The sequence below is a fragment of the Oncorhynchus tshawytscha genome, linkage group LG16 (genome assembly GCF_018296145.1).
Source record: "Oncorhynchus tshawytscha isolate Ot180627B linkage group LG16, Otsh_v2.0, whole genome shotgun sequence".
NCBI classification, from domain to species: domain Eukaryota; kingdom Metazoa; phylum Chordata; class Actinopteri; order Salmoniformes; family Salmonidae; genus Oncorhynchus; species Oncorhynchus tshawytscha.
In genome coordinates this window covers 62,334,237-62,345,607 of record NC_056444.1, presented here as the reverse complement: position 1 = coordinate 62,345,607, position 11,371 = coordinate 62,334,237, and the positions used below count along the sequence as shown (strand labels likewise).

The 11,371-nt window shown below is 40.9% G+C and overlaps 1 protein-coding gene across 2 annotated transcripts; it reads left to right on the top strand.

The window, feature by feature from the left end:
• Positions 1-5,124: 5,124 nt before the first annotated feature.
• LOC112216086 (SUZ domain-containing protein 1) lies at positions 5,125-8,629 on the top strand. 2 transcript variants are annotated; one of them, XM_024375765.2, is made up of 4 exons: positions 5,125-5,304; positions 6,483-6,532; positions 6,758-7,027; positions 7,361-8,629. In XM_024375765.2, the coding sequence occupies exons 2-4, from the start codon at positions 6,486-6,488 to the stop codon at positions 7,467-7,469; spliced, it is 426 nt and encodes a 141-aa protein (XP_024231533.1). In that variant the 5' UTR covers positions 5,125-5,304; positions 6,483-6,485; the 3' UTR covers positions 7,470-8,629. The 2 variants fall into 2 exon arrangements, with proteins under 2 accessions (XP_024231533.1, XP_024231534.1); XM_024375766.2 differs by lacking the exon at positions 5,125-5,304 and adding an exon at positions 5,404-6,064.
• Positions 8,630-11,371: the final 2,742 nt, after the last annotated feature.

Here is an 11,371-nt window from a genome sequence, read left to right as displayed (position 1 = left end):
CAAACACATGGTTTGATGCCATTCCATTTGCTATGTTCCAGGCATTATTATGAGCCGTCCTCCCCTCAGCAGCCTCCACTTCCACGCTTTCCCCCAGTATCTTTTCACGTGTGTATTTTCAAAGGATAAAGCAAAGAACATTAACAACCTATTAGTTAGGAACACTATAAGAATATGGAAGAAATTAAACCGATTCTCCACAATAAATTGGTCCACATGGAAAACTAATGACATAGAAACCGTAAATTACTTGGTAATAAGAAAATACATTTATTTCCATGACAGAATTCAAAAGTAATTATGGACTGACCAATGTAGATGTTTTCAAATAAAGTACAGGCAACTTAAAAGTTTCATGTCATTACATTATGATTTGAAATCTTTTGGACATTTTGAGGGAATCCTATTTGAGTCAGAAAAGGATACTCATATGATAGGTAAGATATCCACATTTTACAGCACAACGACAGAGTCATGTCTTAAGTGTAAAACGAACAATGACTCAAAAATCCATTACTTCTTGTTACGGTTTTCTTCCGTTGAAGGAGAGTCGGACCAAAATGCAGCGTGGTTAATACGATACATCTTTAATGAAGATGACACACGAAAATACAAAACAACAAACAGACCGTGAAAACCTATACAGCCTATCTGGTGAAATACAAAACACTGAGACAGGAACAATCACCCACGAAACACTCAAAGAATATGGCTGCCTAAATATGGTTCTCAATCAGAGACAACGAGAATCACCTGCCTCTGATTGAGAACCGCCTCAGGCAACCATAGACTTTGCTAGAACACCCCACTAAGCCACAATCCCAAAACCTACAAAAAAAAAACATACATAAACACAACACAAAATAAACCCATGTCACACCCTGGCCTGACCAAATAAATATAGAAAACACAAAATACTAAGACCAGGGCGTGACACTTCTGGGAATGCTATGAAGTCCAAAAGTTATGAGCGCCATTAGAAAGTTGGCTGTCAGAAGTATTACAATGTACACTGAGTATACAAAACATTAAGGACACCTGCTCCTTCCATGACATTGACTGACCAGATGAATCCAAGTGGAAGCTATGATCCCATATTGATGTCACCTGTTAAATCCACTTCAAACAGTGTACAATGCCTTCGGAAAGTGTTCAGACCCCTTGACTTTTATTTATATTCAGACCCTTTGGTATGAGACTCGAAATGTAGCTCAGGTGCATCCTGTTTCCATTGACAATCCTTGAGATGTTTCTACAACTTAGATTTCACCGGTGGTAAATTCAATTGATTGGACATTATTTGGAAAGGTCCCACAGTTGACAGTGTACGTCAGAGCAAAAACCAAGCCATGAGGCGAAGGAATTGTCCGTAGAGCAACGGGACAGAATTGTGTCGAGGCAAGGATCTGGTGAAGGGTACCAACAAATTGTACAGCATTGAATGTCCCCAAGAACACAGTGGTCTCCATTATTCTTAAATGGAAGAAGTTTGGAATCACCAAGACTTTTCCTAGAGCTGGCCAAACCGATGGTCACTCTGACAGAGCTCCAGAGTTCCTCTGTGGAGATGGGAGAACCTTCCAGAAGGACAACCATCTCTGCAGCACTCCACCAATCAGGTCTTTATGGTAGAGTGGCCAGACACAAGCCACTCCTCAGTAAAAGGCACATGACAGCCCGCTTCGAGTTTACCAAATGCACCTAAAGACTCTCAGACCATGAGAAACAAGATTCTCTGGTCTGATGAAACCAAGATTGAACTCCTTTGCCTGAATGCCAAGCGTCACATCTGGAAGAAACCTGGCACCATCTGTAGGGTGAAGCATGGTGGTGGCAGCATTATTCTGTGGCAGGGACTGAGAGACTAGTCAAGATTGAGGGAAAGATGAACAGAGCGAAGTACAGAGAGATCTTTGAAAAAGACAATGCAGTGGCTTCGGGACAACCTCTCCCTCAAAGTGATCAAGACAAAGGAGATGATCATGGACTACAGGAAAAGAAGGGCCGAGCACACCCTCATTCTCATTGACGGGGCTGTGGTGGAGCAGGTAGAGAGCTTCCAGTTCTTTTATGTCCACATCACCAACGAACTGTCATGGTCCAAACACACCTAGAGAGTGGTGAAAAGGACACGACAAAGCCTATTCCCCCTCAGGAGACTGAAAAGATTTGGCATGGGTCCTCAGATCCTCAAAAAGTTCTACAGCTGCACCATCGAGAGCATCCTGACTGATTGCATCACCACTTGGTATGGCAACTGCTCGACTTCTGACCTCAAGGCACTACATAGGGTAGTGTGTAGGGCCCAGTACATCACTGTGGCCAAGCTTCCTGCCATCCAGGACCTCTATACCAGGCAGTGTCAGAGAAAGCCCCTGAAAATTGTCAAAGACTCCAGCCACCCAAGTCATAGAATGTTCTCTCTAATACCGCACGGCAAGCGGTACCGAGCGCCAAGTCTAAGTCTAAAAGGCTTCTTAACAGCTTCTACCCCCAAGCCATAAGACTCCAGAACAGCTAACCAAATGGCTACCCAGACTACATATTTGCGTTGACCTTCACCCCCATTTTTACGCTGCTGCTACTCTCTGTTTATTATCGATGCATAGTCACTTTTACCTCTACCTACATGGACATATTACCTCAATTACCTTGACTATTACTTACTTCAGTTTATTTAGTAAAAACTTTTTTTAACTGCATTGTTGGTAAAGGCTTGTAAGTAAGCATTCGGCGCCTGTGACAAATACTTAAGGACATCTCTGAATGTCCTTAAGTTGCCCAGCTTGAGCCCGGACTTGAAGACGATCTAACATCTCTGGAGAGACCGGAAAATTACTCTGCAGCGATATTCCCCATCCAACCTGACAGAGCTTGAGAGGATCTGCAGAGAAGAATGAGAGAAACTCCCCAAATACAGGTGTGTTAAGCTTGTAATGTCATACCCTATAAGACTGGAGGCTGTAATCGCTGCCAATGGTGCTTCAACAAAGTACTGAGTAAATGGTCTGAATACTTATGTAAATGTGATATTTCATTTTTTTATTTTTAATAAATTAGTAACATTTCTAAAAAGCTGTTTTTGCTTTGTCATTATTGGGTATTTTGTGTAGATTAATGAGGGAAAGAAATATTGGATACATTTTAGAATAAGGCTGTAACATCCGAAGATACTGTATATGAAGGGGAGAAGACAGGTTAAAGAAGGATTTTTAAGCCTTGAGACAATTGCGGCATGGATTGTGAAGGTGTGCCTTTGAACGGGGTATGGTAGTACAGTACGTACCAGGAAGGAAGGAAAAGAGAAGAGGTGAAAAAGGAACATCAGCGATTTATTGTATTGTTAAAAAAATGTACGTCTTGTGAATACATGCCCACTAAAAAGCTTGAGGATTAATCAATACTATTTTCATTGTAGCTGTTTATGTAGTGTATCAACAACTTACATAATATGTTTAGTCAATATGAGACAAAAGATATGTAAAGATCCATCTCAATATCTCATGCTGTAGATAATACTTAATATATGAATGTTGGACATGGAATGTCAATGGAATTGTGCAGCCAGACAAAATAATTAAGGTATTTTCTTATTTGAAAAATGTCAACAGCTGGGTTTTTAAAAAAAATTTTTTTTTACAAGAAACTCACCTATCAGCAATAGAAAGTGAAAGGTTTGAGTGAGCTTGGGTGGGATGGTATTCTCCTCCACCTACTCCTCAAGATCCAGAGGAGTATCAATTCTCATTGATAAAACAGTCATTTAGGTCTACAGAGATTACTACAGACCCAAATGGACATTTTATAATGGTAAATGGAAATCTGCCACAAGAAAAAGTTCACTTTACTGAATTGCTATTGCCCAAATGAAGACAACCTTAAATTCATTAACAAAACTTATACTTAAACTATCTCAGTGTAGCGGGAATATTGTATGAGGGGGTAGGTTAGACAAGTCATCAACTAAACTATCTCCTCACTCTAACATGTCTAAGGTATTAAACCTCAACATCAAAGAGATGGGTCTACATTCGGAAAGTATTCAGACCCCTAGACTTTTTCCTCATATTGTAACGTTAGAGCCTTATTCTTAAATTGATTAAATTGCTTTTTCAATCTACACCCAATACCCCATTATGACAAAGCAAAAGCATTTTTTTTTTGCAAATGTATTAAACATAAAAAACGGACCCTTTATACTTTTTGAAGCACCTTTTGCAGAGATTACAGCATTGAGTCTTCTTGAGAATGTCGCTACAACTTGGCACCCTTGTATTTGGGATGTTTCTCCCATTCTTCTCTGCAGATCCTCTCAAGCTCTGTCAAGTTGGATGGGAAGCGTAGCTGCACAGCTATTTTCATGTCTCTCCAGAGATGTTAGATCGGGTTCAAGACCGGGCTCTGGCTGGGCCACTCAAGGACATTCAGAGACTTGTCCCGGAGCCACTCCTCCCTTGTCTTGGCTGTGTGCTTAGTGTTGTTGCCCTGTTGGAAGGTGAACCTTTGCTCCAGTCTGAGGTCCTGAGTGTTCTGGAGCAGGTTTTCATCAAGATTTTGACATCCCCACCCTCATTTAAAAATATATACCTGACGTTACCAGTGAATCCGTTTTTTTTAAACTAGAAACTAAATCTATTGAACACTTATTCTGTAATTGTTTACATGGTGAGGTGTCCTGGACTGATGTAAAACTATATCTTCACAACATCCATTGAAATATCTAAATTTGACATATTATTTTACTACAATGATTCCACAATTGAACGCCAGTATGTCATAAATCCCTTTATTTTATTAGGACACATTTTCTTACACAAATCAACATTTATGAAGAAAAATCGCTTTTTCTTACATTTTTCATCAGATTTGGAAAACTATTTAGAATCATTAAAACGTATACAAAACTAAATGTTAAAAAAAATGTATTCGCTACATGTCTGTATTTGATTTAATATAATGTGGATTTGTATTATTTTCTTCTTATCTTCCTTATTTATTTGTGTAATCCCTCTGGCTGTTCTGTGTCTTGTGTTTTGCATGTTACTGCTTAATAAATAATAATTTACACACACACACACAAAAGCAGAGGGCGAGGCATGGCAACTGTGAAACGTCATTTCGTAGGAACACAAACCTGTCTACGCCGTGACCTGGCTGTGTTGGTTCGTAAAACCAAGTGATGTCAGCGAGTGGGATAAGGGGCGGATCTGGCGTACCCATGAACGAAACTCTTCAGCGTGTCTGAAAGAATGCAACATGGATGATGAAGTTTCCCAAAGTTGTGATTAAGTAGCGGACAGTGGGGTAAGAATAAGCTACAATGGAGATCTGTGGGAGTTCGTATGCATTGCCTTTTTTTTTTTTGCTGAGGAAAAGGTCACTTGACACATTTTTAGGCAGTCCGTATGACCAACGTTCGCTTAACTAACTAGCTTAAGTTAGCTGGATAACATTGATAGCTAGTAAAGTTAGCAAGCAATGCCAGAAATGAAAGACGAAGTGGGACAGATATTTTTAGACACAGCTAACTGGCTAATATTAAATTCGAGCCAGGGAACTGACACAAGGAAATGCAATGATGGCCCAGTCGAACCAGCCACAACATTTAGCTAACCTCTTCTTCGCGCCGGCAACCAGCATAGTTAGCTATCTAACCAAAACTTCTAGCCATTCAGTCCGCAACCACCACAGATGTAGTATTTTTGACCGATTGGCAACGGGTTGCCAGCTAGCTAACGTTAGCTAGCTACCGCAGCTATTTAACGCCACGTCGTTAGCCAATCAGTTAACGTTAGCTAGCCAGATACTGGTATGTTCATATTGTTAGGCTAGCACCGTTAGCCACCTAGATAACGCTACTAGTTACAAAAAATAACGCTACTAGTTAGCTAGCTAATGACATTACGTTGGCTAACGCCGGTTTGTTTGAACTAGCCAGTAACGTCGTTAGCTAATAACTGGCATGACTGTTACCACAACTGAAAAGCAAGCCAAAGCAGTCCTTGGACCTGATGTGATGGAAGATTGCCCTGAATGTTCAAAATAGCTTGTTGAAACGCTTTAGGTAGCTTCACTTTAAAATCCAGATGTCTTGTATAGCTGGATAACGTTAGTTGTGTGTCCATTTATGAATTAATGCATATTTCATAAACATGTATACCGATGTATGTGCACCGATAGCTAGCGGTAATATTTGCATCTTGAAAACAAATCATGGTGTCAATCTTCAACGTCAATTTACCAGCTACTAGCGATCCTATATTTCAACCTTGCTATGGTTTTACTGCCAGTGTATAAATAACTTTGAAATTGAATCCAGCCCTCCGTGGTTTGCAGCCACCCTCTACTCCCCCTTTCTACGTTGCTCTCCCAGGCTACCCCTTTTAAGTTGCATTTGGCCTAATGTTAGAATTTTTCATGCTGTATGAAATGTACAATTGCATTTTAATGACCGATCGTTCTGTTCTGTCCTCTTAATGCAGGAAATGGACAGAAGAATAGAAGGAAAGCTTAGGATCAGCCAGAAAGAGAAGTGAGTAAAGTGCTCAGTTCTGAAACACTGTTGGCCTTCGGGAGACACACTAGGCACTCACTCACACATTACTCATTAATCAAACAAGTCATAGAGCAAACATTTCTAATAATGAACAGGACTTTTGGAATATAGTCAATTAATTAATGGCATGTGCATTTCATAACCTCATTACTCAAAACATCTGCCTCCCAGCATTTTTACTATTTGTTGTTTTGCTCCCAGAGTGTCCAGTAATAACACTACACAGTCACCATTGAAGACGGGAGTCGTAATCCAGGACGACTCCCCACACGCTGCGCCCCCGCCCCAGATCCGCATTCTGAAGCGGCCCTCCAGTAACGGGTCGTTAGGGTCGCCCCAGGGCCAGAACCGGCCCGTGCCACAGGTCAAGTCCCTGGCCCAGCGGGAGGCGGAGTACGCTGAGGCCAGGAAGAGAATACTGGGCAGTGCCAGCCCTGAAGAGTCGCCTCAGGAAAAGCCCAACACAGACCGGTAAATAAATAACTCACACACCTACACCTGTTACCACTGGACAGTGCTGGGCAACGTTGTGTCCACTGCACATCTACTATGTTACAGCTCTTAATCCCAAGTGTACTGTGTGTATACCTGTACATGTTTGGAACAGACACCATAATCTCTATGATTCTGTAAACAAAGTCTGGGAATCTTGTCACAACTTTCTAATGGATCGTTATTGTATCTGCTCAATTTACAATAGATTTATTTTGTGCAAATAAAAAAACAGCTTGGAAGCCCAACTATTAACTAAAGCCTATTTTTGTTGTTGACTATATCCGTTGTTGGCCTTCTCCCTACCTCCAGACCAGGGCGTACAAATTCTACCACACCTCCAGAGGACCGGTCAAACAATCATGCTGTCCGTCAACCAGCAGGCCCCGACGGCACTCAAGGCTTCTGCCAAAACAGATAAGTGGAAGAGGGGCAATCCTGCTATCGGGAGAGATGGAGAGGAAGATGAAATGTCTGGGCTCCAGGGGGTATCACAGGGTTTTAAAAACCATTTCCTTCTATTCCATGGTATGGGATCAGCTGTGAATCGGAATGCAAATGTCCTCCCCTCTCATGGCTCCCACTGGTAATGTGTGGGATGGATTAGAGGCTCTGTAGGAAGCATGCTTTCTCCCCCTCTCCATCCCACCCCCACTGTTTAACACTGTGATAAAGGACATCTTCTGCCTACTGTGATGATCCCTTTAAGTACCCCACCCTACACCCACGTTGTCCAAGGAGTCCTCTCCTTCTCTCGTCATGGGAAACCTATGGGGCTATTGCTTCTGTGGCTAATTTGGTCATCAGCCATGGACACTTCCATCTGGAAATACTGAGAGCAGAGGATGCTTAACAGAAGAGTAGTGACCGAAGCAAAGCAAAATGAGGGATGGTAGTACAGTGCCTTCAAAAGTATTCATACCACCTGACTTATTCCACATTATGTATTAAATATAATTTTTTCTCATCTGTCTACACATGATACCCAATAATGACAAAGTCAAAACATGTCATTTTATAAGTATTGAATGAAATATCTAATTTACATCAGTATTCACACCCCTGAGTCAATACTTTGTGGAAGCACCTTTGGCAGCGATTACAGCTGTGTCTTTTTGCGTAAGTCTTTAAAAGCTTTCCGCACCTGGGTTGTGCAACATTTGCCCATTTAATTATTTTCAAAATTCTTCAAGCTCTGTCATTGTTAGACAACCATTTTCAGGTCTTGTCATAGATTTTCAAGTAGATTTCAATTATAACTTGGCCACTCAGGAGCATTCACTGTCTTGGTGGCCTTATATTTTAGGTTATTGTCCTGCTGAAAGGTGAATTAATCTCTGTGTCTGGTGGAAAGCAGGCAACCAGGTTTTCCTCTGGGATTTTGCCTGTACTTAGCTCCATTCCATACATTTTTTTGTTGTTATCCTATAAAACTCCCCAGACGTTAACCATTACAAGCATACCATCGTATGATGCAGCCACCACTATGCTTGAAACTATGGGGAATGCTACTCAATAATGTATTGGATTTTTCCAAACAAAACTTTGTCCTGAATAAAAAATTATTAATTGTTTTAAAAATTTCTGTACAGGTTTCCTTTTCACTCTCAATTAGGTTAGTATTGTGGAGTAACTACAGTGTTGATCCATCCTCAATTAGGTTAATATTGTGGAGTAACTACAGTTTTCTCCTATCACAGCCATTATACTCAGTAACTGTTTTAAAGTCACAATTGACATCATGGTGAAATTCCTGAGTGGGTTCCTTCCTCTCTGGCAACTGAGTTAGGAAGGCTGTCAGTCTTTTTGTAGTGACATCCAAAGTGTAATTAACTTCACCATGCTCAAAGGGATATTCAATGTTTGCTTCTTTTTTTACCCATCTACCAATGGGTAGCATTCTTTGCAAGGCATTGGAAAACCTTGGTCTTTTTAACCTTTATTTTACTAGGCAAGTCAGTTAAGAACAAATTCTTATTTTCAATGATGGCCTAGGAACAGTGGGTTAACTGCCTGTTCAGGGGCAGATTTTGTACCTTGTCAGCTCAGGGGTTTGAACTTACAACCTTCCGGTTACTAGTCCAACGCTCTAACCACTAGGCTACCCTGCCGCCCCACAGTTGGGGGGGGTTGTCCTTTGGTTGAATCTGTGTTTGAAATTCACTGATCAACTGCGGGGACCTCACAGATAATTGTATGTGGGGTACAGAGATGAGGTAGTCATTCAAATATCATGTTAAACACTTATTGCACACAGTGAGTCCATGCAACTTATGTGAGTTGTTTAGCAAATTTCTACTCCTGAACTTATTTAGGCTTGCCTTAAAGGGGTTGAATACTTACTGACTGACTCAACATTTCAGCTTTTCATTATTACATAACATAATTCCTATTTGACATTATGGGGTATTGTGTGTGTGTGTAGGCCAGTGGCAAATCTACATTTTAAATGTAGCTTCTAACACGACAAAATGTGGGGAAAAGTCGAGGGGTGTGAATACTTTTTGAAGGCACTATACCTGTTACCAGCTTCACCCAGCAATAATGCTAGAGATACCATTCAATTCCCCCTTACTCCACAGCCCTCATCTCATGTTTTTTGTTGTCAATGTTCCACTTATTTTGATTATTGATGATCAAATCTGTACATTGCCATTAGTTTTCAATGGAGGGTGATGTGTGTAAGTTGAGTTCTGATAACTTCTGTTTACGGTTGTCTTTTTTAAAAATTTAGCTTTTTCTGGCGTCTGTCCTGATTTCTATTTAAAATATTTAAATAAAACAGTACAACAAGACACATGGAGATCAAATTGTGGATTTTGGTCCTTTTTGTTTAATATTTTTGTATGATGAGATGGTAGTGATGTCAGAGCAGTATTTTAATCAACCCCCATTTTAAATCATTCTGTTAATATCGGTTAGTTCAAACTCAACTGTAGAGGTGGTGCTGGCAGGACTTGGGTGGGGGGTGTCATGGGAAATAAATGTACTGCTGTACCCTTTACTGCCCCTCTATCTACTGTCAACTGTATGTTCATTTATTCTAATGTACTTCACTGAAGTAGTAACTCAGGTGCTGATGAGAGACAGTCTTTGACATTTCAATCTTAGGGAGGGATTGAGTGCAAAAAAAGGTGATGTTCATAATAATACCTGAGTTAGCACCTACTTTCAAAACTGATAATGCTGCACCGAAGTGTTCAACAAATGTATGTTTGGAATGAAAGGAATCTGAGTCAGTCCAAGTCTGCCAGGTGGTTAGCCTCTGGCCCCTTCAGTATGCCATGGTATTTGAATGGAGGAATATCACTACGCTACTCCAAAGAACCCAGTGGAGTCCAGGACCCTCTATAGCAGCCATGTTACTGCTTCAGATAGAAATGTGCAAAATGGACACTGGTAGTCACAACTATGAACCATTCATCTGGAGTGTTCGGTTACATTGCTTCCCCACTGACTTAAGTTTTCACCTGATGTCATATTAGTTAGGAGGTTTTGGTTGTGTGAACTGAATATGCTAAAGGTTAAACCCTGGATACTGTAAGGGATTCCTGAAAGTCTGTCTGCACCAACCCAACTAGCGGGGGGAGGCAGAGGATCAACATGGTTTGTGAAGCTCTGAGTGAGAACACAAAAAGGCCTGTAAATATTGATTGAATAAAAATGATTTGTAAAATAATCCACTGCTTCTCCTTCCTATCTCAACTTGGCCATGAGACCGTTTAAAATTCTATGGATTTCACCACAGTGATACATTGTATATTCTCATACACATTTGTTGTACCAAGTCCATCGGAGTCCCCTATTGAACAAATCTTTATTTATGGGATCAAATCGCTCTTTAATAAACATTTCAAGTTTCTCAATTCTCACAAATGAATGCAACCTGATGAGGTTATTTGACGTTTTATAGTCTACTATTGCTGGCTGCTACCAGTGGCACAGTATTGTACTTCACATTGCTGAGGAAAATTAAAATGTGTAAAACATACCTCAGAGTTTGCTCATTTGGCTCAGATCCCAGGCACTCGGGCCGAGGGATTAATATTGTCCAATGGGAGGGGAGGCTGATGCTAGCTCAGGCCAATGACTGCATTGGGGTGGGGCTAGTGGTTGGGCTAGGAGGGCAAGTCTGACAGGAGGACTTCTAGGCGCTTGTACTGCTTATTGGACGGTTGCCTCCCTTGTAGCAGACAGACCAAGGCATGCGGTACTATCAGTATCTAGAGGAGAGCCAGTGGGACACAGTAACACACAGTCAATCCTAAAATTAGTTTACCTCAAAGAAGGAAGGGTGCTTTTAACAATATTGGAACATGGCCT